This window comes from Orcinus orca, chromosome 21 (genome assembly GCF_937001465.1).
Source record: "Orcinus orca chromosome 21, mOrcOrc1.1, whole genome shotgun sequence".
Taxonomy (NCBI): domain Eukaryota; kingdom Metazoa; phylum Chordata; class Mammalia; order Artiodactyla; family Delphinidae; genus Orcinus; species Orcinus orca.
Window position 1 is genome coordinate 26,053,225 of NC_064579.1, and position 27,585 is coordinate 26,080,809.

General features: G+C 40.6%; 1 protein-coding gene across 2 annotated transcripts in view; it reads right to left on the minus strand.

Annotated features, from left to right (window-relative positions):
• CSMD1 (CUB and Sushi multiple domains 1) overlaps nt 1-27,585 on the minus strand; it is a 1,746,885-nt gene that overhangs the window by 438,503 nt on the left and 1,280,797 nt on the right. For both annotated transcript variants that reach the window (XM_049704254.1, XM_049704253.1), the window contains exon 10: nt 26,504-26,625. In XM_049704254.1, coding sequence (XP_049560211.1) covers nt 26,504-26,625 — 122 coding nt within the window. The remainder of the gene's footprint in view (nt 1-26,503; nt 26,626-27,585) is intronic.

Genomic DNA, 27,585 nt, shown 5'->3' on the forward strand with positions numbered 1-27,585 from the left:
CAGTGTCCGCTCCTGTGAGCAGTAAATCAGTTGTAGTAGATGGAGGAGCAGGGATTATTGCTTGTGAAAAATCTCTCTCTGGTCAGAGAAATAACATTTGAAAATATGTTCATGATAAATTTGCACACCTAATAATGACGTGTCCTATATATTTTTTGTTTGTTTTACCATAACATTTTAACAGTGACAATAACAAGAATGGGACACAATCACACAGTTTGAATGTTCAACTCCAAAACGAATGATTTTCATAGTCAATCTTGCTAAATGTTTGTCAATTTTGCTTTTTTCATCTTTTAGTAATATTTCTATACTGGAGGTTAGCATGCTGCTGCCGAAGATGCGTCTCAAGCAAGCACTGCTCCCAGCAGGCTTCCCTGGGCCCCCCATGTGGATGGTGCAATCTCCCCACAGCCTCCCAGAGTCCCATGAACTTGTTCTAACATGACGCTTATTATTACATCACCTGGTAATTTTCCATCAACGTGTCAGCCTCCCCCAACTAAGCTCAAAGGCACTTGAGGTGTTTATTTCCCTTATCCATCATACAACCTGGGAAATATCAGAAGTTCACTTTCTTTCATGAGTCTTTATATACTTAGAGATACCAGACAGAAGATACCTCCCATCCACATCTTCCAGATTTATCAAGAGAGCTCTTCACCTGCTAAGAGCACCTTCGGTTCACCAAGAGCAAGAACAGCTCTCAGACGAGAGTGCAAATGAAATGTTTTGGTTTTGCAACATTTATATTTCAAACTCATATTTGCCAAGAAAAGCTATTCTATGGGTCAATATCATGGTTTCCAGTTCTCAGTTTCAACTTCCCCTCAAATAATTATTTTAGAATTGTAGGATATCAGAGCTCATATCCCTCCTCTCACTCACACACATTCTCAAATAATAAGCACCCTCAAAGGGATCACATCCCCTCTGGACGTTTCATCACCTAGTTGCCCCCACGACGCTACAGTGTTTCCTACATGATCCAGAAGCTCTGCATTCAGTGATCTAACATGTTAATTCATCTTTTCTTGCCAATTCATTCATTTCCTTCATTTTTAACTTGAAATTAAATTCCAAGAGGACCTGTTTTCAATCCTTAGTTCTCTTTAAATATTTTGCTTTATGCCTTCAGTGTAGCTCTCTTTGATTCTCTCCTGCTCTGCTTTGTACAAATTGTCTACCGCACACTGAAGGGTAGCATTAATAACATCCTCTCTAAGGCTCAGGAATAAATAGATATCTTTGGCTTTGTCAATTAGAAGAAAACCTTTTCAAAAATCAGTATACTATCAATTACTTTCTGTGATTGATATAAGGAGTTTTCTGCTGGATGTCAGATGGTTCCTGGGGATGCTGGTTTCATAGCCCAGAGACTTTAGGAGATGCTTGTGTAGATGACCTTCCAACCCTGACAGTTTCCAGAGCCTTTCATAAACCAGGAAATGAGCATCCAAGGTGAGAGCATGCAGACTCGTTTTTTGAAACTGAATTTACTTTATTTCCTTTCTATGAATGCCTCACAAGAAGGTTTCTGTGGGTCACATTTTAAGTAATGTTGCTCTGTTGCCTGAATTTATTCATTGACTGTCTGGAAGCTACCTGCTACAAATTATTTACTCTAGAACTTAAATAAAACACAGCTAGGGTCACTGTGAGAAGACTGTCACAAAAGTACTGAAATGGCTATTCAAATTTTGGATGTTCTGTGGGTCTTCTATACACCATGCCAAGTCACTATAGAAAGAAACTGAGTCTGGAGGACAAAATAATAAAAGTGTATATCAGATGGTGGCCTCATTGCTTTTCTTGTAAATCTAAATAAACTTGGTTTGGATCTTCAATTATATAGTCTATAGTGGTTCAAATCCTCCATAATTTAAAAAAAAATTGTAAGAGTGGAACTCCTCATGGTTTCCTCTGTCTCCAGGTTTTGCATCTGTGTATGTGGTCTTCGGTTGTGTTGTACACAGAATTCTGATGCTCCTAAGGTTCACGCCCCCTGTGACCCTTATACAGCCTATATAATCTTCTCTACCTGAGTCTGATCAGGATCTGTGAGCATTTAGATTACTCTATAAGGCAAAGTTGACATCCTTTGATTACCCTATGATATACAATTCCATTGCAGCCACTTGGAGAGGGATTCTCTTCTGGTTTTGAAGGAGTAGGCTGCCATATTACGAGAGGGCCACCTGGCTAGGACCTGAAGGTGCCCCCACGTAGCTGAGAGTGACCGCAGGCCAAGAGCCAGCAAGAAAATGTGGACCTCAGTTCTACAAATGCAAGGAGCTGAATTTTTCCAACAACCTCAACGAGTCCCCAAGAGAGCACCAAGCTCCCAGTGAGAGCGTGGCTTGGCCATCACCTTAATTTCAGAGTTGAGAGACTCTGGGCAGAGAGCCCAGCCTCCCCAAGTCAGACTTCTGATCTACAGAAGCTGAGCTGATAGACGGCGGTGTTATAATGCCAAGTGTGCACTAACTTGTTAGATAGCAATAGAAAATGAACGCTGGCCATACACTAATTTGGGTGGGAATTTGCCTCTCAGTTTTTGCAAAACAAACTCCTTCAACACACACAGTGTAACTTACCTGGAGATTTTAAGGACCTTTGGGATGACCCTTGTACCCTCCTCCCCACCTCCTCACCTACCTCTCTCTACAAGCCCCTTGACGGAAGCCACCAAAATGCTCTTTCTTTCTTGAAGGCAGATCAGTGTCTCTCCCTTTGCTGGAATTTTGGAGACATCCTGCACATAGGGCTTCAGCTTCTAACTCAAATTGCTCGAAGAAGTATTCTTCCAAATACAGGGCTCCTCCCCCAAAGTATCCTAGTAGATCGATTTTTCCAATGTAAAATTCATAGCAATAGTAGTAACAGAAATATCAGCATGACCTCCTACTATGTGCCACGGGCTGTGCTCTGTGGTTTGCATATTATTTTCAATTCTTACAATTGCCCTGTAAAGTAGAACTCACTATTAACATCCTTCTTTCTGAAATCAAAGAGAGGTGAGGAGAACCCGGACCATCAGAGGTAGAAAGTAACTGCATCTAGGATTTGAACTCAGGCTTGCCCAGCTATAAGGCTCCAGATATTAATCCGACTGCACATCCTCTCACGAGATGGGTGTTTGTTATGGAGCAAAGATCAGTTGGCAGAAGGACATTTTGGTTTCAGTGTCTTTACCCCTCTTGGGAGACCCAGCAATGGGCTTGATCCAGACAATAGAGACAGGAATTCATGGCGGTGGGATTGTGTGCAACAGCCAGTTTTATAATCCAGTGCAATGGCTTTAGAGTAAGTTAATGTAGGTTTGAATCCCATAACCCTTTCTTAGAGTGTGTGAGATCCTGGCAAACTTACTCTCTCTACTTCTCACTGTGCCTATGTGTAAAAGGGAATTATTAGAGTTCGTGAGGATTCCTGTGAGAGATAAATGAGATAATTTATATATATAAATGGTCTGCCATGTCGTGAACATTCAATGAATGTTAGATATTAGTATTGCTGTTGTTATTGTTATATAAAGCTCTGATGTCGAGAGCCTGAAGCTATACTTAAATAACAAAGCTCATGACTTCCAGCAGACACACACAGAGAACCAGGGAAGGGCAGGTATGCTTCCCATATTTGGAAGCATCAATGTAAACCTTAAATGAATTGAGTTAATCAGTCTGTGTGTATGACGTATACCTGTTCTTAAGTTTTCCAATTAGTTTCTTTGAAACGTATTTCAAATGGCAGCTTCTGGTTTTAATTAATGTAAACACATAAGGGAGGCTGTTGAAATTCCATCACTGTTGAGTCTGCCACGTGTAACTGGAAGAGTGAGTGGGCTTAGAGTCAGAAGACATGTCATCTGTGGGCTGAGTGACACTGAGCAAAGGTTTCCTCTTTGATTACTGGGGGTTACGTGATTTCCCCAATGGGATAAGCATCAAAGTCAGGACGAGCCTGGTTCATAGTAGAAACTCAATAAATGGTGGTTATAATCTTCACAAGCCTAGTGCAAATAAAAACTATAAATCAGAAGTGTGAACTGTCACCACCATCTAGTGGTCAGAAATGTTGTCACTAAGTAGGAGAAAGGAAATCTTCACCCTCAGAGCAGTTTCTCATCCCATCTTACATTTGAGACTTGAGCCCCGATGTCCCAAGGCGTCCACCGTATTAACGGATCAGCTGCCCTCTTCAGCATCTAGAACGGTACTAGTTATGTGCCATCCATGGGGGAGGCGAGGGATAGTCATCCAGGTCATCGTGAGTGTTTTGTGGTTCAGACCAGAAACCCACGTGGAAAAAACAAAAGTCTGATTTAGCCCTGGTCAGGATTTACTGAGAAGCTTTGCACTGCCGTACTGTGGAACAGTGAGTCAAGTCCTTTCCTTCTTATGTGACTAATCTTCCCATCACACCTGTGTGAGATTTTATTGTTCCTCCGTGCTTGTTTTACACAACATCAGGTGTCACCCCCGTTTATGACACCCACTGCATTCCAGAAATTGACCTTGCGTGGTATGCTAGCTAACTGAAACGTAGATAAAAATATTTTAAATTATTTCCTCAGGAATTTGAGGCAATGGTTCATAAACGTGTGGAAAAGCCCCTACTTACTAATCTTTTTTTTAAAAATGAACATCTTCGGGCTTCCCTGGCGGCGCAGTGGTTGAGAGTCCCGCCTGCCGATGCGGGGGACATGGGTTCATGCCCTGGTCTGGGAGGGTCCCGCATGCCGCGGAGCGGCTGGGCCCGTGAGCCATGGCCGCTGAGCCTGCGCGTCCGGAGCCTGTGCTCCACAACGGGAGAGGCCACAACAGTGAGAGGCCCGCGTACCGCAAAAAAAAAGAACATCTTGTTGTTTTAGATAGTTGTGCCATGGTGATAATGTAATGATGGGAATTGCATTTCCTTTAATGACATCCATGGAACAACTTTTGTTTCAGGCAGATTCCAGATTGATTTGCACTACTTTATATTTGCAAGTTATATATCACTTCACACATTATAAAAATGTTTTAAGTATTCCACAGTAGCTGGAAATTTAGGACAAGACATAAAGAACATTTAACCAATTTAAGATGTCTCCTCCCTTACCACTTGGCTCAAACTTGGTCAGATGTTATAGATTCAATAAATACTTTCTAGTTAATGCATCAGCTTCCTCTCCCATATTTCATCATTGACATTCCTTTTGTTTTTCTTGGATATGGAATAATGAGTATTTCTTCTGTTAAAGCTGTTTATTCACTAAGGGTAATGATGTAGTCTGACATTTATTGTATCCTTGTAAGAAAAACAGAATTGAACGCTCGTATAAGATACTGTGCTCAGCACTTTTTAATGCTACGCGTGCAAAAGCGGTGTCCATATGGCCTGATCCTACCTGCACAGTCTTAAAAGCAGAGTGTTTCAGGTTTCTAAAAGAACACCTGAAAATGAGGATTACACATGAATTCCTAGATTTACAACTTCCTTGAAAAGTTAGGAGACGGGTTAGCCAGAGCCATCACTGCATTCCCACAGGGCAGCCACCAGCTGGACCCGAGCAGCAAGGGCTCACCTGAGAAGGCACCTGCACTCAAGTTCACCCCGGTCCCCATCACCCAGCAGAGGTCCACAGCTCCATCTGTACATTGTTAGCCTGGCTCTGTCCCCTCTATCAACGTGGAAATCCTGCCAACTTTGATTGCTCTCTCCCTCACACCCACATCCAGCTCCTCAGCAGTCCTGCCAGCTCTTTGCTGGTCACAAGGCCTCTGCACGAATCCACCTGCACTAAGAACCTGTCTGCCCCTCCCCTGGAGTAAAACAGTCTTCCTCTTGTCCTCCCTCCCTCCATTCTTGTCTCACCCACACTCGGTTCTGCACATAACAGCCAGAGAAATCTGTGTAAGGCTCCTATCTAATCAGAGTACACCCGTTCTAAAATTAATACAGCAGCTTCCCTTTGCAATTAGGATAAAGTGCAAACCCCTTAGCCCAAAGGCCAACAGAGCTGCCCCTTCCTCCATCACTTCTGCCCCAACCCATCATCCTACACCTTGGACAACAACGTCCATTTTTCCTTCCCCCTAACATTCCCAGCTCTGCTGGCCACAAGGCCTTTGCACTTACTTTGTCTCTGCCTGCCCCCACCTCCGCTAGGCTGCCCTGTGTATGTAATGGCCCTTCCCCTCACTTTATCCTAGAGAGCCTCCTTGACTAACTTAGATGGAGTTGGCTCCCTCCCCCAAGGCTTTTCTCTGTCCCGGGTTTTATCTCCTTGCCAAAATATATTTGTTATTTGTTTCCAGGTTTATGACTTCATCCACTGGATTATAAGTTATGATGACAGTGCATATGTATATTTTGTGTATGTCCAAATCTTTATTTCCTAAAACAGTGCAGGGCATATAGCAGGAGTGCTAGACACATCCTTATATGGATGACACCTGCAAAGATTCTCATTTGGACACGCCCATGAAAGCATGACCTGAGGTGATGGAACTTGGTCAGGACTTGAATTCAAACACAGCTCTGCCTAACTCCAAATCTCCAAAGAGGCTCTTTTTACCATCGGGTGATCTTGATGCACACTTATAACACCAGATAAAGTGTGGGACTGTGACGGTTAAAACTATGTTAACACTCTGAAAGGAAGAAACTCTGGCCATTTCTTTAATACAAATGAAAATAAAAGCAGAGAAAACACCTTTAGAAAATGGTGGAAAACGGAAGGTATGTTGAATGAACTTGGACATCCAGTGGATAATTTTCCTCAAACAAATGAACTTAGAAAATGACCTCCTATAATTCAGATACAGTCCCATCATGCATAGACGGCAACTTCTGTTTCTCATAAATTGTTCCTAGAATCAACCTTCTAAACCTTTCTCATACATGTCTCTAAGAAGAAATAGTGTTTGTACCCTGGTGATTGCAGTTCTGTGCTACATGGATTTGTAGCTGGTTTTGGATTTGTCCAACTGGATTTGTCTCTGGTTAGACTTGTTTGCAAACTTGTTTGCCGCATTCAGAGTTTTCACACTTGGAAATTAAGCCAAACTAAACTAAATTAAACAAGGACCGTTTAACTGTGGAAAAAATGCCTTACTCCAATGCTTTGGGCTTATTAAACTCTGAATTTTAACCAACATCTCGCAACTTAACTTCTATACAAAGCAATGTTCTCATTTGGCAACACAGCAAAGGGAGTTAATTAAATTAGGTGCTAACAGTTTTTGTTATAAATAACTAGAGGTTTTGCACCACACTGGTGCCAGATACTGAAGGGTGCCACATCCTTAAAAAATAAAGGCTTTATTTTCACATATAGCTTAATACCATTTTTTAAAGTTGAAATTTATTCCTAATCACCTACTTCTGCATATAGGCACAGATACTATTCATTTTACTTTGCCACACATCCTTCAAAAAATCAGCACATATTCTTTTATTTCCTATGGAAATTCCTTTAAAGTTGTGCTATTAGGAAACATTTCAATCCTAAGGGTTCTAATTGACCTTGACATTGATACTCAGGCTTATTAATCAACTAATACTTCTCAGATACTGTCCTAAGTTTCTTATTTAAAAATTGTTTTTCTCCAGCTTTATTGAAGTATAATTGGTACAAAAAAACTGCACATAATTAATTTAGATGATTTAGTGACTTTGGTTATAGGTATATACTGGTGTTATCATCACCATAATCAAGGTAATAAACATATCCTTCACCTCCAAAAGTTTTCTCATGTCCCCTCTTTTTGGTAGTAAGAACACAACATGAGATATACCTCCTTAACACATTTTGTTTTGTTTTGTTGTTTTTTGTTTGTTTGTTTGTTTTGCGCTACGCAGGCCTCTCACTGTTGTGGCCTCTCCCGTTGCGGAGCACAAGCTCCGGACGCGCAGGCTCAGCGGCCATGGCTTACAGGCCCAGCCGTTCCGCAGCATGTGGGATCTTCCTGGACCGGGGCACGAACCCGCGTTCCCTGCATCGCCAGGCGGACTCTCAACCACTGCGCCACCAGGGAAGCCCTGTTTTGTTTTTTAAATGCCCTATACCTTATTGATAACGACAGGCATAATGTCACCCAGCAGTTCTCTGAAACTTACTCATCTTGGAGAACCGTAACCCATTGAACAAGAATTCCCTAAACCATTGTAACAACCAAAGATACAGTCTACTTCTGTACCTTTGACTATTTCAGAATCCTCATGTTACAGGAATCATGCATTATTCACAACAGCCAAGATGTGGAAGCAACCTGAAGGTCCACTGACAGACGATGGATAAAGAAAACATGGTCCAGCCATACAATGGAATATCATTCCACCTAAAAAGAGAAGGAAATCCTGCCATCGGTGACAACACAGATAGACCTGAAAGACACTGTGCTAAGTGAAATAAGTGAGCATAAGTTCCTTATTATTTTGTTTCCTTTTTCCCCCTCACAACTCTGAAGATCAGTATCCAATCATGATTTCATTCCACAAATACTTTCGAGCATCTGCTATATTCCAGGTACCGTCCAAGGATGGCTCTACAACAGTGAATAGAACAGACACAGTCCCTGCCCTTCTAGTGCAGGGACAGAGGCAGTAAACAACCCAGTGACTATGTGTATGTCCATGGTGGCAGGGTCCAGGGAGGAACACTGATTGGGGTAATGGGTGTGCCTGCTGTGAGCAGGCTTTGCTGCATGGAGATCTGCGGGGCATGGCCAGCAAGCCTGCACACGTCTAAGAGGAGATCATTTCAGACAGAGAGAAGGGCAAAGGCAGAAGCCACTGCTTGATGTGCTTGAGGAACTTGGAGGGAAGCGGTGCGCGGGAGCAGAGTGTGAGGTGGGAGCAGCGCGGAGTGAGGTTGAGGAGAGGTAGGGGCGTCCGTGCAAGGGCCTGGGGACCATCATTAGGACGTCTGCTTTTGCACGGAGCGAGATGACAAGCCACTGGAGGGTCTGAGCAGAGTGATACAAACTGACTTTTAAAAGAATCACTGTAGTTTCTGTGTGGGGAACAGAATGAACAAGGGCAAGAACAGAGGTATGGAAATCAGGCAGGAGAGAATTTCAGTAACCCAGGCGAAGCAAGACATGTGGCTGCTGAGACCTTGCTTACAATTAACAGCAGAGATGGTGGAGTGTTGGGTATTGGATATGATGGGCAGAGGTTTTATACACACACACACACACACACACACACACACACACACACACATTTCAAATACTGAGATGTTTATTGCATTTTAAAGTAGCCACAATCTAAAATATCCTGTTCAAATTCTTCCAGAATTCCTGTGCAGCACACAACATCAAATACTGAAATAGTGTTCTCACAGTATTACACTTGAAAATACCACTTAGGAACACTATTTTAGGAAATAGAGGGTTTAAGGCAAGACATTCATTTGGAATCATAGATATATCCAGGTTTGCTGATGAATGTTTAAAATGATTCTGGAGGGCCTTCCCTGGTGGAGCAGTGGTTAAGAATCCGCCTGCCAATGCAGGGGACGTGGGTTTGCGCTCTGGTCCAGGCAGATCCCACATGCTGCAGAGCAGCTAAGCCCGTGCGCCTCAACTACTGAGCCTGCGCTCTACAGCCCGTGAGCCACAACAAAGAGATGCCACCACAACGAGAAGCCCGTGCACCGCAAGGAAGAACAGCCCCTGCTTGCCGCAACTAGAGAAAGCCCACGCACAGCAACAAAGACCCAACGCAGCCAAAAATAAATAAACAAATAAAAAACAGTAATTATTTTTTAAAAAATGACTCTAAAGTATTTTATCCTAAGCAGCTGAAAGAAGCAACTGCCATTTCCTAAGAAGAAGATGGTGGGAACAATTTTTGGAGAGAAAACCCAGAGTTTTGTTTTGGGACGTGTTATGTTTGCGATGTCTACTGAACATGTAAATGGAGAGGGAGACAATTATATATATGTATCTGGGGTTCAGAGGAGAAATCTGACTAGAGAGAGACTTGGAAGAGGTCAACATGCCGATTATAGTATGTCAAGTACGGGGAAAGAGTGAGTAGAGATGGAGAGAGGAGAGGACCAAAAGGATGCTGAGAACAATGACAGTTACAGGTGAGGGACACCAAGTGGCATCAGAGAGGGATGGTGGAGGCAGGAAGAGTAAGACAGGAGAACCTGGGTCCAGGTGGGCAGTGAAGGAAGTGTTCCCGAGTGGAGGGTCCAGCGTGGACAGGTCAGGGAGGAGGAGGACTGAGAACTGGCCATCAGCCCTGACAGCAGGGCAGCCACTGCAGACCTGCCTGCAGCTCTCTGGTCCGGTGGGAGGGGCAAGAGTTTGGCTGGGCTGGGCTCCAGGGAGACCAGGAGAGGGTCCTGAGACAGGGAATACAGCGAAACTTTAAAAGAGATTTTTTTCCTAAAGAGGAACAATTTTAAGAAGGGGATATGCAGAAATGTACTAGTCCAAGATGCCCTAGGACTCTCGTCAGTAAAGTGTAAATATGGATAGTTCTGTAAATCAATACTAGAAGTTTAATCTGAAAGTAATTAAAATATATTACTTCTCTGTTCTCTCATATGTCACCTTGATCCTTCCTTATTTCTTTGCTTTTCCTCCCTCAGGGAAATTTATCAGGGTAATATAAAGCTAATTTTAAAATATATTATTCTGTGAAAATGATCTTTGTCTATGACCTTAACACAGGACAAACCCTAGTAGATCTTACCTCTCACTAGTTTCTTACAATCTAGTGCAGTGAATGGCCTCATATCTAGCACATAATAGGAAGTAAAACTATTGTGTGTGTGCATGTATATAGGTGTGTATGTGTATTTATATACATATGTTCTTTTATTTTAAAGATGTAGGTGGTTATAATAATTTCCAAGGTTCCATTGTCTCTAGAATTCTATTAAATAAAATAGTAGTCTTCTCCCAGTACTTAACGTATTTTTATATAAGGAAAAATCTGTGAAACCTAAATAGCCATTTCTATAAGAAAGAAAATATCCTCAAGAATTTATAGACTAAAATGAACTAGTCTCACATTTAACAATGTAATATTTAAATTCTTCTGAAAGGTTAGACTACATAGCTATAGTCTTTATTTTTGTAAAAACAATTTAACTTATTTAACAATGGAAAGTAATTTAGAATGGAAGACAGATATCATACAAATACTGGTTTAATTTATCATCTCAATAGGTTATAGTCTTACACATTTGGATCAAAAAATTCACTTATTAGGTAAGCTTCTTGTCTGACTAAAATACAGATATTCTCAGATTTTAATGGTTTGCAATCCAATATGTGACTGTAATTGGGCCCTGGAAAGTTGGAATTAATTTTTCATGGACTCAATACTCAATTACGGCTATGGTCCAGGCAAGTCCTCGTAGGTTGTTGTAATTCATACTCAACCTACTGGTGTGTACTAGAACCAGACAGTATTCCCCACCATGCCTTCTGTAGTGTATGCTTGCTTCTCCTGGAAAATATACTCCCCATTTCTAACTGGAAATATCGCAAGAAATTTTAACCCCACTAAGCAAGACAAACTCCTTCCATTCATGCCCTTGTTCACTTATGAGTAAGGGCATTCCCCTCTTTGGGATCGGCACAGTAGTTTGGGAAATGAAAGCCTGGCGGGGTTCTGAAATCTGTGGCTGGATGTCCCAGATCCAGGAGGAGGAGAAGTTTTACTTTGTGGTCACCAAGATGGTAGAACTGACCCACAAGGAACATGGACTGGAGAGGATGTGAGAAACCTAGAGAATGACTATATTTCAGGGTCTCTAAATCTTTTTTTTTCAGTAAGGCACTCAGGTATACACTGTCAAAGGAATTTCTAAAGACATGATCTCTCTCCTTGACTCCTGCCTGTGACACCTTATTAATTTTAACTCCTGAATAACTCTCAAATCTGTATCTTCCTTTCTATTTTCACTGAATCCATCTGAATGATCAGAGTATCTTGCATGGCACGATTTAATACCTGGGTTTCTTAAACTGGCATTCACAGTGAGAGTGTGATAGAAGATAAATGAGCATTGTGCTTTCACCTTTCCTCAGCACACAGTGCTGATGCTGATGGTGATGGTATGACTGGAAAGCTTGTGAGGAATTTTGTCCATGGACTGGAAGCACCCGGATCCATGCACAGTAAGACCTTGCTGTTTTGGTTGAATCTTCTCATGTTTTCTGACTCGAGCCTGGGGAGGCTGCTGATACATGGTGAGAGCCACACAGGTATATATTCCCTTCCTCCCTGAATTACCTGCCAGAACTTCCCTTAATGTGTTGCCAAACAGCTCACAAATTAAGTAAACTCTACTTTGCAAATAAATATTAAACAGAATTTTCATTTTAAGGATGGGTTTTTGTTTTTCTTTTTTTTTTTTTGGCTGTGCCACATGGCATGCGGGATCTTAGTTCCCTGACCAGAGATCAGACCCATGCCCCCTGCAGTGGAAGCACAGAGTCTTAACCACTGGTCCATCAGGGAAGTCCCAAAGAAGGAATTTTTATGCTCCATCACCCAACTACCCTTTGCTGATGCTATATATGTTGTCAAATGTGGACTGGGTAGGTTTACAAGTAAACAGCACTGTGAAGTTGTTATATTTTCACAATCTGCTCATTTGTGTTTTATATGTTACTACCATTTATGTCATACACACATATCCGATGGCCTGATGTGATGATTTCTAAAGATGAGGTGTGAAATAGAAGAGGAGCTTGCTAACCCTACAGACAATTCTGAGAAGGTCAGTGATAAAGAACTACCTTCTTCTGTATCAATTCCCTGCACTCAATGCAACATGGGATACAAAAGAATTTTGTCTTTATAATGAAAGCCACTTGTCATCATTTTACACAGGGCATCCAAGCTGTTCTATTCACTGTGCATTGTACATGGAAACAACTTACAAACACAGCACTGAGTTCAGCAAACTTGAAGACCCTTAACTGCAAATCACAGCCATTTGACAGGTAATGGTGCTGATTATTTTAAACAGCTATTGGAATCTCAAATAGAGGAACACTTTGGTGGAAAAAAAGTCACATTGGTGAAAAGGCTCAGGAAGCAAGTTATTTAATAGCAGAATTTATTGACCAGAAAGGACAAAGTCAAACAGTTGGTGAAACCTTAATAACTCAGTATGAAGAATTACAGTAAGTGCAGAGTGGGATTCCAGGATAAGATGCAGTGGGAGAATCGGGAAGGAGACTTCTCCCAAATGTTAAAATGGTACCTCCGCTTAACACACTGATGGCGCGGCATGTGATGCTGAGGAGGACTTCTACAAGAGACTAGAGAAACAGCCTGTCCAACAGGTTACTAGTCAACAGATCTCACTAACAAATGTAAACGGTGGTAAAATTCAAGAACATGGTTTCTGCTGTAACAGGTACTTTAAATAAGCAAAGACCAATACGTACTTAAAGGTTTGTACTCCTATCCTGAAATAAAAGACGTTAGAGAAACTGTGCTGGCGACTATACAGATGGTGCCCAATTGTTGACCTCATGGGAGGTTTGACTCTTGTTTACAAAAGAAAATCCTCATGTTGTCACAACACATGGTTCTCTTACAGGAAGGGACTATTGTGAAAGCTTGGGAGAAATGCTACAAAAAGATTAACTGTATAAAATAAAGACAAACTTAAGAATGTTTAAAGACTCTGTGGACACCTAGATGAAGAAGATTGTGAAGGGCAGAGAAGAGCTGCAGAAATGAGTGTCTGCAGTGACCCCCATCGCATGAGCCCAGCATTCGACCCTGTCCATACACCACACCGAAAATCCACCACCTGGACCCCAACAGTCTCCACCTCTTTGCTCAGTTTTACCGACTTATTTACTTGTTTGTTTGCTTCACAAGGCACCTGTCACCACCCGAAATCATGTTACCTCTTTGCCTCTCGTTTCATGTAGAAGTAAGTCCCATGAGGGGCCAAACATGCTCTGTCCTGGGCCCTAGACCGGTCACACACAGACACCCTATGAACACTCATTCTAAATGAGTAAATAAACCAAATCATCAGGCACATGCAGCCTGCATTAGATGCTTCAGTCTCCACTTCTTTTGTGAAAACTGGAGTATGGCATCTCACGTGACTCCTTCAGATCACACAGGAGGGTGTGTTTCTCAAAGGTCTCCGGCTGCCTATCTGTCAGGATAAAACTCATCTAACTTTAATCACCATTCTCATCATGTTTTCAGAGCTGATGCTGCCTGGGGTAAGTGGTTAAAAACCTAGACTTGGGCTTCCCTGGTGGCGCAGTGGTTGAGAGTCCGCCTGCCGATGCAGGGGACACGGGTTCGTGCCCCGGTCCGGGAAGATCCCCCATGCCGCGGAGCGGCTGGGCCCGTGAGCCATGGCCGCTGAGCCTACGCGGCCGGAGCCTGTGCTCCGCAACGGGAGAGGCCACAACAGTGAGAGGCCCGTGTACCGCAAAAAAAAAAAAAAAAAAAAGTGGATTTAACCTCTCTGTGATTCAGTTTTCTTATCTTTGAAAAGGAAATAATAATAGAGCCTGTAGCACATGTTTTAAGAATTTAGTAAAATAATGAACACAGTTTCTTCCAGTTTCTAGAACAAGTTAATTTCTCGGTAAATATTAGCTAATATCTTCCAGCACTTTTTTTCTGTATTGTAGCATCCCCTACCCGCTCCCATCCTTGAGATATTTGGAAATTCCAATAAATGAATAAATTATGAAAGCCAATACACATTGGCTGTTAGTCTTTGGGTAGATGTGGTGGGTAAATGCTTCAGGATGCCGTGAATGAAAGAAGCTAATCTACCCTGTGGGAACTCGGGGGAACAAAAAGATTTTACTGAATATATGCTTTTTAGTATAACCAAGTCTGTTAATATCCTTTACTTGTCTAATCATTACTACTATATTGGGAGAGCTGTTTTCAGACTTTTTTAAGTAAAGATATAGAAGTTTTTCTTGATGACACATTATGCTCCTCATAGCTCAGGACTGATAATAAACCACAGGATGGTATTTTATTATGTGTGATACAGACATGACTGGTAAGACGCACTCAGGGCCGTGTGTCACAGCACTTCTATGCTGAAGTCAGTGACCGGCACAGACAGGACATTCTCTGTAATACGAGTACATTGACGGTGGCCTAGGCCTCCTGGTCATCCCACTCTGCAAATTCCAGACTTGAGATACTGAAGAGTGAGGCTCATCCTTGTTGGACCTGAGGACAGGTTTCCCAAATCCCACAGAGGCAGTGACATGACAAGTCTCAAATGGAAAAGATTTATGGCACATGTTTGGACAAAACAGAGATTTCACTGACTTGCGTTCTGAATTACTGAATGACATGGCAAAAATCTTAGAGCAATGAGTGACAAAGAGCTTCTCTACATGGAGGAACTGAATCCTTCCTAACCTCTAAGAGACAGAGATGTGATTTCCTGTGGCAGGGGAGGGCTATCTGTGGGGAAAACTGTGCTATGATTTGGAAGGAAAGATGGAGGGAATTACTGGAAACTTAAAAAAGGCAGTGACACAGGAAGTTTGAAAAATGACTGAATTATCTATTGTCAATATGGCATAATTTTTTTAAAAAATCAGATCAGCTTACACAACCTGAGTCAGATCACAGCAGAGTAGAGGGAGATGCTTCAGAGCAGGTGGAGGAGAACAGGAAGGGTGCTGCTGAATTGGGATACAGTGTGTGGCTGGGGGCCCAGAAGCAAGTGACAGAACTAGGGAGATGCTTCAAGGCAGAGCTACATGGAGGTTTTCATTCTGTTCTCGAGATGTGACCAGGGTGTACCTGGTGTGATCTACAGCCCAATGTTGCCTGAGGATTCAGCCAATTCTCCCAAAGGGCCCATCTCTGTTGACGGCTGGTGGGGGCAGGGGGAGCTCTGGTGAGGCTGGAAGGCAGAGGCCAGTGCCTCAGATTTAAGTTGTATACCTGACCTCCACCTGGAAAATTCCACATCTGAAGGGACTTACTAAAAGCCTGCTTCACTGAAGACTGTACATAATTGTAGCTCATTTACTTTAATCCTACATCAAGACAAACTTGTTTTACATATACATTAAAAAAGTATATACGTATATATACATTTGCTTCTGGAAAATTTTAATTCAAATGTGAGGGTTTTTTTCAAATATGTGCCAATCATAATTTAAATTTTCGCTTTATTTTCCATTCATTTAATTATCTATATACACATGCCAGCCATTTTTCTATGAAATAGGTAATAGTTGAGCATTTTAATCATACTGTATCTGTATAGGACTCTGCAAGTCAGTCAAATGTGACACTAAAACTGTTTCTATAAAGCAAATATTTGAATGGATCATGTTCTCCCAATGTTAAATGGGAGAATATTAAAACTGGTGATTTTAATCCAGACTAAGGACAAAGCATGTAAGATGTGAATGTAGCTAACAAAGTTATGCTCTAGATATTTCAAAATCTGTATTATTCCAAATATACATTGTACATAAGACTATTTACAATACCCACCAGACACTGGAATGATTCAGAATCATAAGTGTCCTAAATGGATTTTATAAACATGAAATATTTAATTACGAGCTCTTATTCATCATGTTAGAATTTAGAAGGGATCCTGTGAGATGATATAATTGGTTCAGTCCTCTAGTAAAACGTGTCAAATAAAATGTCTTTTTCTCAACAACAGCAAAACAAATGTTACAAATAGAAAAATTCAAAATCACTCCATTGACTTCAAGGAAGCCACAAAAACAGTGAAGCAGGTGCTGCATATGCCTGCTGTTAATAAAAATAATAATAATTCCATTTCTCCATTGTGAGCACCTTTAAAAGAAAGGTGTGATTTAGTCCACTTCTGCTACCTGGGAGGTTTATTCAGTTTCGAGTACAACTTCTCAGCATGTGACGACAGAGAGACGACCAGAGGGTATAATGGGTGTGGCTCCCTCCCTCCGCACCCCCATCACCCGCCAGGGGCCCACTCTGCAGTGTAGACAGCCCTCAGCGTGCTTCACACTGCAGTGCAAACCCGTGAAAGCAATTCCCAGGTCAAAACACAGTTTCAAAAACACACATCGAAGCACCACTTGGAGGATTGTGAGATGGCAGAACACAGTATCCGGACCTCTGGAATATTCTCTTTTTAAGTCTGAATATTGGTGGGAACCGCTGGCTAACAGGCATCATCAAAAATACAAAACCTAACAAAATAAAAACCTAACAAAACAAAAATACAAGCCTAATGAAAGCAACAAAATATGGGAAAGCCAACTGCTTGCAAAGTATTACCCACAACCAAGCTTAATCACAACAAATGCACCTTTTGTGTTACATGCAACAGATGTTGCTAAGAGAATAACATTTTCTTTGTATGGAAACATATTAGTATATTATATTTGGCCATATTTAAGATCTAAATAACATGTAGATTTGTGGAACTGGTGGCTTGGAGATAACTATATCCCTAGGAATTATGGCACTATTTTCTCCACGTCCTTGGTGATAGAAAACAACATGCTCCTGGCCATTGTCGTGGCTACTTATTAACATCAAATGGTCCTCACTGTACGTCATCCACTACGCAAGAGACTGGAAATTCAAAGATGCTGTAGAAAGAGGCTTGCTTGCAAAAGATGAAAACTTATTTCATTCAAGTCAAGATTCCTAAGATGCACCACTATGCTTTGTGCCATTAAGAAATAAGCAAACAAAATTTTAAAACTCTTAAAAATAAGATACAAAGTTTAATTTTAGCTCTGAGCAAGTCATGAACTGGTCACACAAATCTATTACTGTTTGTGGAATTTTTTTCCTCTATTTTGGGAGATTTAACGATTTCTCCTGCCTTCAGTTGAAATGTTTCGAGTATGAAGGTAAGCTATTTCCAATTTAAGATATTGGGTTGGCCAAAACGTTCGCTTTTTTCCGTACGATGGCTCTAGTAGCACTTAGTTCTCTTTAACTTCATTCAAAACAATTTTGTTAGACTGTATGTGACAGCTGTCATATCAGCATGCATTTAAAAAAAAACTTATCAAAATTGGTGAATTTTTATGTAGCCATTTTAATATTGAAGATGGAAGAAAAAAAGCAACAGTTTCAGCATATTATGCTTTATTATTTCAAGAAAGGTAAAAATGCAACTGAAACGCAAAAAAGATTTGTGCCATGTATGGAGAAGACGCTGTGACTGACTGAACGTGTGAAAAGTGGTTTGCGAAGTTCCATGCTGGAGATCTCATGCTGGATGATGCTCCATGGGCAGGTAGACCAGCTGAAGTTGATAGTGATCAAATCAAACAATCAACGTTATACCACGGAGGAGATAGCCGACATACTCAAAAGATCCAAATCAAGCTTTGAAGATCATTTGCACAAGCTTGGTTGTGTTAATCGCTTTGATGTTTGGGTTCTACATAAGTTAAGTGAAAAAAACCTTCTTCACTATATTTCCGCATGTGATTCTCTACTTAAACATAACCAAAACGTTCCATTTTTCAAACAAACTGTGACGGGCGATGAAAAGTGGATACTGTGCAATAACGTGGAATGGAAAAGATCGTGGGGCAAGTGAAATGAACCACCACCACCACACCAAAGGCCAGTCTTCATCCAAAGAAGGTGATGTTGTGTATATGGTGGGATTGGAAGGGAGTTCTATTATGAGCTCCTTCCGGAAAACCAAAGTATTAATTCCAACAAGTACTGCTCCCAATTAGACCAACAGAAATCAGGACTCGATGAAAAGCATCCGGAATTAGTCAACAGAAAATGCATAATCTTGCAACAGGATAACGCAAGACAGCGTGTTTCTGTGATGACCAGGCAAAAACTGTTACAGCTTGGCTGGGAAGTTCTGATTCATCCACTGTATTCACCAGACATTGCACCTTCAGATTTCCATTTATTTCGGTCTTTACAAAATTCTCTTAATGGAAAAATTTCCATTCCCTGGAAGACTGTAAAAGGCACCTGGAACAGTTCTTTGCTCAAAAAGATAAGAAGTTTTGGGAAGATGGGATTATGAAGTTTCCTGAAAGATGGCAGAAGGTAGTGGAACAAAAGGGTGAATACATTGTTCAATAAAGTTCTTGGTGAAAATGAAAAATGTGTCTTTTATTTTTACTTGAAAACCAAAGGAAATTTTTCGCCAACCTAATCGTAAAAAAAGAAAAAGAAAAAAATACACAGCCTCCTCCACTTTACTTGTGGACACTTTTCCCTTTGTCCTTTAATAGGGTGACATAAAAGCTTTTAGAGTATGACCTCATTTTTTGCTAAATCAGGATGTGTGTACATTAAAAACAGAAGACCATATATTAAAACAAAAATATACGTCTGGGTTACGTCCAGGTGGTAAGCATTATACAAAGTTTAACTTTATTTTATAAATATCTAATATCCTCAACATATGATTTCTCCATCCTGTTTCATTGTCATGAGATTCCTGGTCACCAGTTGAATATATTTTACTGAGTTGGGCTGTTGGCTGATTCTCTCCCTCTTCCTTCTGCTGTGGCATCTCCACAGAGAGCAGACCTTAGCTCTCTGTTCATCACTCTTTCCCAATTATCTACAAGAGTGTGTGGCTCACTATGGAGAACGGTATGGAGGTTCCTTAAAATACTAAAAATAGAACTACCATATGACCCAGAAATCCCACTACTGGGCATATACCCTGAGAAAACCATAATTCAAAAAGATACATATACCACAGTGTTCACTGAAGCACTATTTACAGTAGCCAGGTCATGGAAGCAACCTAAGTGTCCATCGACAGATGAACGGATAAAGAAGATGTGGCACATATATACAATGGAATATTACTCAGCCATAAAAGGAATGAAATTGAGTTATTTGTAATGAGGTGGATGGACCTAGAGTCTGTCATACAGAGAAGTACGTCAGAAAGAGAAAAATACCGTATGCTAACACATATATACGGAATCTAAAAAACAAACAAACAAATGGTTCTGAAGAACCTAGGGCAGGACAGGAATAAAGACGCAGACGTAGAGAATGGACTTGAGGACACAGGGAGGGGGAAGGGTAAGCTGGGATGAAGTGAGAGAGTGGCACGGACATATATACACTACCAAATGTAAAACAGATAGCTAGTGGGAAACAGCCGCATAGCACAGGGAGATCAGCTCGGTGCTTTGTGACCACCTAGAGGGGTGGGATAGGGAGGGTGGGAGGGAGATGCAAGAGAGAGGGGATATGGGGATATATGTATACGTATAGCTGATTCACTCTGTTGTACAGAAGAAACTAACACAACATTGTAAAGCAATTATACTCCAATAAAGATATAAAAAAAAGAGTGTGTGGCTCAAAAATTTGCTGAATGAATAGGTTTTGTTTTGCTACTTGTAATAATTACTATTGTGTTAAATAAGAAGAGCACTGAAAAGAAGAAAGGAAATGTATATAAGTGCAAAGCGTGAGTAGGTGATACATATTAAAAGAAAAATAAAAGGTGACCACTTTTAAGATGTGTAAAGTTAACCAGGAACAGAAGAATTAACTCGGGAACCTCAGAGCCTCAAAGAAAATGGATATTCCTGTCTCCGTTTATCATAAAGCACACACACACACCACTTATAGAAAACAGAAGACAAAACAATATAAAACCTTCTCCACCCTTCCTTCCTGAGGACCAAGAGTCATTCTTCTGGGCACATGGGGACATACAATTATTGCTACACACAAAGCCTGTGTCTACCTCTCCGCAGTCATTTTTCACCTCTGTACTGCAGTCTGCACACTACTGATGCTGTCTCCATCATGTGTGCATGTGTGTACACATACACATGTGTGCACATGTGTGTATGTGAGTGTGCGTGTGTGTAATTCAGGTTTGGGCTTAAAATGCAAGCAAATCAAAAGCACACACCTTGTTTTCTATTGTCTTTTGAGGGCCAAGAAGAGATATAAAAATAAGTAAATTTGGGTAAAGAAGTCAAGAGTCAGAGCTGAGCCCAATGAAGAGAGTGCAGGTGTCCCTGTGACAGAGAAGAAAGGATATCGGGAAGGGCAAGTCCAGAGACCGGAGAAGGAAAGTCACATGACCCTAACTCAGTTCATGAAAGAGGCTGCAAATATTAAACAGTGGTGATGGGGAGGACGTTGACAACAAGAGGGCTGGTACAGAGAGGGGAATATATTGGAGAGTTGACAAGGATGAAGTAATGAATTAATAACACAAGATGAAGGATGACGGCCCAGAAGAATACAAGGGAGCCCCTAACGTGCAGTGAAGGGAAGCTGGCAAGGAACCCAACTTTCCTGGCAGAGATTAGTGACATACAAGAAAAGTAAACAGACCCCATCGTGGCATTTGGGCTGGAAGGGTGTCTGTGAGGGAAACACAAGGATGCTTAGTGCAGTGTTACAGCTGACAGTGGTGTCTAGTCTCTGCTTCTCCACCAATCTGTGACTCCCCTAATGGGAAAAGAAAGTCTACTGAACTATATCTATTCAAATTCCATTTCAAAACAGCTTAAAATGTTGTAAATGAAAATGAATGCCTTTTCTGTATCTGCATGAATTTGTTACTTGAAATTATGTACAAAATCCGCTGAATAATAAAAGAAGTCAATGCTCCTTCCCCCAAAGGGACTCTGATAAACAGCTGTATTTTCTTAAAAGCACTGAACATAAAGCAAATTTTCTTATTTGTCTTTAGATGTCAAGTTATTCATTAAATCAAAGGTGCAATATAAATGTATAAATTGCTGTGACTGGTTACCCATCTCTTAAATATCTCTCAAATCCATTTTCTTCTCTCCAAGTCTGATGCCGTTGTGCTGATTTAGGTTCATATTGTCTCATAATTAAAATAAAGTCCTGAGGTTTCCTGCTTCCGATCTTGTGCCCTTCAAATCTGTCCATCTGACTGTGGGCAGAATGGTCTCTAAGACATAATGTGCATTATAATGTCCTTCCTTCCCTCCATGCAGTGCCCTACACTGACACCCTGGGCCCTTAGCATCACATTTAAACCCTTTACCTGCCATTCAGGGTTCCATTTATGTCTTTTTGAATCTAGCTTTATTATTATTAATAATAATAGTGAAGAGAAGGAAGGGATGGAGAAAGAGGGAGGAGCAAGGGGAGGAAGAGCAGGAAGGAGGCATTTGTCTTAGTATTTGGAAGACAACGTTTTAGGTGTTTTACACTGACTTTATCCTCTTCACAACCACCTTCGGAGGTGGGTGCTGTTAACACCATAAGGAAATACTGGGGCTCAAAGCCATTAGGCGTTAAATGGTTGTTTTTTGTATGCCACCTAGTCTGTGATATTTTGGTATAGCAGCCTGGATGAACTACATAAGACAACGTTCAAATGTCTTAAATCACTTCAATCCTGAGTTTAATACCAAAAGAATACTACTCTCTGAGGAGCTCAAATTAAAATTAGGTACTAAAATTATGCCAGCACAAAATGTATTTGAGAAAAAAATAAACACTCACACACACATATATCCATACATCAAAGGATTCCAAGGAAAGCTGTCTTCCATGTTTAATCCTTTCAATGAAAACCCCAGGGATAAATGTTGGTGAGCATTTGCTAATAATTCCCATAATCTGTGGTTCACTAACCACCTATTACTTTTAGGGAATTTGGTCACAGGACTCCTCAAGAGTTTTACCTGAGAAAATACATATTGTTGAATGTGTTTACAATAAAATATATTAATAAATATCTTATTACTTGTGTTCATTTTTACTGAATTTCTACTAGACTAGTTCGGCAAGAACAATTGTTTTAGAAACCTGCTTCTCCACTAAATTGAATCTTCTTGAGGAACTTTTTTGGTTTTTTTTCCAACTTTTTGCCTACATATCAGTTTCTCCTAATATATGCATATTAATATAATATACATTATATTAATACATATAATGCTAATATGCATTATATATGTGTTTTAATATAATATACATGAGGATAATTATGTATGTATATAAATAAACGTATGTAAGTGAATAGACTTCTAGTATTCCTTTTAACTTGACATCCCTCAGTATTATAAATTGTAACATACGTTACTAAGAGACACAATGAACTTCCCACAATAATTACTTTCTATCAGCCATTTTATGTTAACACTTGGTATAAACTGACACAGGGAACTTGGTTATATAATGGTCAAAGCAGATCTAAGACCAGGAAAGAGTATAAATCATCATGAGAGGGTTAATCTTTCAAAAGAAGAGGAGTTTACTAACTAATCTCTCATTGACTCATCAATTTGGAAATTGATTTTAGATTTCTATTCGATCTTATTTCTTAAAGTTTACAAAGCATGTCAAACAACAAATTAAGGTGTACCAACAACTCTTCTTATCTAGAATTCTGTTAATGCTTCTAGCAGGAGTCACTGTCTGGAAACCTTTACATAACTGTTCTTTTCTCTTATGCTCAATATGTAATATACCTTCATCACCATGCGCTTCATCGGGAAACCCCCTTATGTGGACTGTCTCCCAAGGAATCAAATTAAGCCTAATTATACTTAATGGCAATGGCTGCTGCTTAATTTGGATGGTAATTCTGCTTAATTGCGATGCCTTCAGGTGACTAAATAGTGCTCTTGTAAGAAGATCAGTGTGTTAGTCTATCAACTGGAAGCCTCGGTTCTTCTCTGAACATTTCACCAAAATAAATAAAGGAAGGCAAAGAATTTTCTGAAGCAGTATAACACAAAATTCCTGAAATTTAACTTGTGAATTGTTACGTGTTCAGAGTCAATAAAATATATATGAAGTCTTTAGAAAAATTTATGTAAATGTACAAAAACATGAGAGAGAAAAGTGAACTTGTATAATAAGAAAAATGTAAAAACCCAAACTGCATAAATTCATTATTTCATTTGTCACTTTGCAGTTTGGCCAAGTTTAAAAATCAACTTCAAAACATCAAAGTACATATTTAATGAGTTTTAACTAATTTTAGTCTACTGGTGTCGGGTAAAACAGGATTATAATGGGATTTGAAATATTTGAAAAGCAAAAGATCAATCTGGTGATAACTGAAATCTCTTCCTTTGACCTTTTGCTTGTCTGCATGTGGTAGACATGACTGGTTATCCATAACCATATGGAACCATAACCATATGGTTATCCATAACCATATGGATAACCACTGGTTATCCATAACCATCTGGCTTCCAGATGGTTCTTTCCTCAGGCTGTCCATGATCTGGATTGTGGACATTTTACTCAATTGGACCAGAAGAGAAGCCTCTGGGAATTTCTAGACAATTCCTACCATTTCTAAGAAAGACATGCCACATTCTTCATTGAACACTGAATGTGATGGTGTGGCAGCATCTTGTGACCTAAGGCGGATGTTATCACTGCTCTGGAGACCCGAGCAGAAAAGAAAGGCAAACACTTGAGCCCTCAGCAAAGTTACTGAGTTCCTGAATTAAACCTGGAATCTCCCTGGCTCTGCATGAAATAGTTTTTCCCTAAAACTTCTGGCTTTTAGTCAGCTCTTCTATTATCTACAGCCAAAAATATCCTATTGACGCACTGAATAACCTATTATTTCACTTCCTTGTGGTTCTCGTCAAAGTGATAATGGAATAGATAGCTACAAAAGAAATAACTCTTCTTTAGTGAGGAAGAAAGCTAAGGAAGAGGCTATCACAGTGCAGTGCAAAGAGCACGTGTGTTTTTATCCTGCAATAAGAGTAAGGAGCTGTGCAATCTTACCTTCCCTGGGTCTCAGCTTCCTCTCTGTCAGGTAAAGGGTTTAGACAATGGGAACTCTAAGCTTCCTTTATTTGCACAGAGATATCAATTATTTCAGTATATACAGTGTGGATGAAGAACGTCGCCTGCCGCATCAGTAAACAAAGGATGTTGTGGCCATCAAGCCACCAGCCTCTGCACCCTGAGGGGATTCAGGTTGTAGAAAAACAGGATACTGGCTCTAGACAGTTGAGGTGCTGTGTATCAAAGGAATGATTTCATTGACCCCAGACCCTTGCATCTTCCCACACATAGAAAAGCGCTAAATTCCTTAACTTGAGAGGTCTGGTTTTCTCTTATTAACAGTGATCTTTTGATGTTCGACTGCCTGTTTTTTCCCAAAACCTCCTTTATATCCTGGCTCCTCCTGTACCTCTTCAGAGCAGTCCCTGAGATCTATCTGAGAGGCTGTCTCCTGGGCTTATGTCTTCACTACATCTGCCGAATAAAACTAATCCTTAACTTTTAGGCTGTTTTCAGTTGACAATTGGAAAGAAACAGAAACACAGATATACAGGCACATCTTCCATATAGGAAAATATTTATGATTATCCCATATGTAATCTGGATTTAAATGAATTTTTAAAATACTGGAAGGGGGTTAAACAAATCCCCTGACGATTTAGTTTGGAGCCACTACTTTCCCTGTTGGAACACCAGGGTATTCCACTTCAACCATACAAGAGTTTAGTATTTTAAAACTCTACGTGGCACTTGTAGTTGCAAGATCACTACCATTCATGACAGTGGAGCCCAGTCCACCCTCCGGCTGGCTCTGAGAGAAAGATGATGCCACCATCAGGACTCTCTTTGGCTCTTTGTCTTCTCTGCATGATGTCACACACATCCCAGGTTTCAGCAGCTAAGGAAACACCTGGGAATTCCGAATTGACCTCTACCAGGGAGACCCACTTGGAGACACAGCAGGCACCTCACTCTCACTATGCCTAGAGCCAAACTCATCATCTCTTCCCATAAAACACTGGTTTCTGAGGCCCTTTCCCTGGTTCGAGGTAGGGAGAACTTCGAATCTATTGCTCCAATCTGGAATAATTAGGAGAGTAAAGAAGGGCATCATCATCAGTAACTATGCAAGGACAGCGGAGGCCCACCAGGACTCCCCAGGAAGCTAGACCCTGTGCCCATTCTGGTCAGGGCTTCACCACACGCCCCGAAGTCCTTCTTGACTCCGCCTCCCGCTTACAGCACCTGCACTTGAAGCCAGGTGGACACAGTGTTAAGCAAGAGAATCAAAACCACCTGCCCATGGCTCCTCACCCCCCCCCCCCACTCCCCACCCTCCACACATCAGTCATCAAGTTTTGCTGAGTAGATATTAAAAGTTCTCATCACAAGAAAAATTATGTGTAACTATGTGAGGTGATGGATGTTAACTAAACTTATTGTGGTAATCATTTAAAAACACGTACCAAATCATTATGTTGTACACCTTAAACTAATACAATGTTATATGTCAACTATCACATCACAATAAAACTGGAAAAAAGAGAGCATAAACATAACCTCCAGAACCAGTAGGGGGCAAGCACACTAGGAATACTCACTAAGAATTAACTGAATCTAAAACTGGCTCTGCAACAAATGTAGACAGATACACACACAATGCAGCAGAAGATTTTCAATTAAAACAACAAAATGTAAGGGTGCATGACATTCACCAGGTTGTTCGTTGTAAATAGTTGCCCAGGCAGAGTGCTGATTTCGTCAGGTATGCAGAGGGGGAAGATGAGAGCCTTACCTTGTCTGGATCTGTTGTGGTGATGACCCACACACAGTGTGCATTGTCTTCGTACTGAACTGGGTAATTAGGGGAGGTAATGACACCACTGGGCCCACGCAGATTTGATCCACACGTTCTAGCTAGAAGTACACAGAGATGATATTATTTTCCACAGGATTTCATCTGTGTGATGAAGACACAAGACATACATGGAACTTCAAGTTATGTGTCCAGCATTTATTGCAATGAAAAGCTATCTGTGAACTCAAGCTGGCAAGTAGATTTCGCTCAGCCTTCAGGACCCTTGCTTGGTATCTGCAACAGTAACCTGGAACTCTTTATTATGTTTCCCAAGGCACTGACATTCACAGAATGACTTAATTACAATAGCACCATGGACAATGTCAAATCAAATTAGTCCATTTCAAGCACCATTCTGACTCAGAGACGGTCTGTATAGACCTTTGGTTGCACCCAATGCAATAAGAATTCAGGAGACCGGAGTTAGTGTCTCAACTATGCCCTATACGATATGACCTTGAACCAGTAATCCCGACCCCCCACAGCTTCATCCTTTTAATTTTAAACGAGGAGGAACAGACGATATTTAAATTTCCTCTCAAGTTTTACACTGTATCATTGTATTCTGTAACAAACTGTACCCATTTCCTTATAGCACAATGCAAATAAGAACTTAAAATACAGTTGAATTTGTGAAGAAAGAAAATAGAAACGGTGGCTCTAAAAGGAAAAAGAAAATACCTTAAAAATGAAAGACCAAGCAAATCATGGAAGTAACATAACCCAATAAGAATGACTAAGTTTTGAATATAAAAATATTTCAACTGACCTCCACTTTAAGAAAGAAGCCTTTAAAAAATCAGTACACAATTTTGTAAATCACATGTCAGCCTGAACTCCACTCTTAACATTAATAATTTAAACTGGGTTTGAGAAAAGAGCAGAAGAAACTAATTCCACAAATAAGAACTAATACAAGAGAATCTCAGGTCCATTTTCCTAAGATACCATATCACACGAACTGATTAAACTGCTGTCCACTGAAGAGTAGATTTTATTCATAACCCACCCTTCCTTCC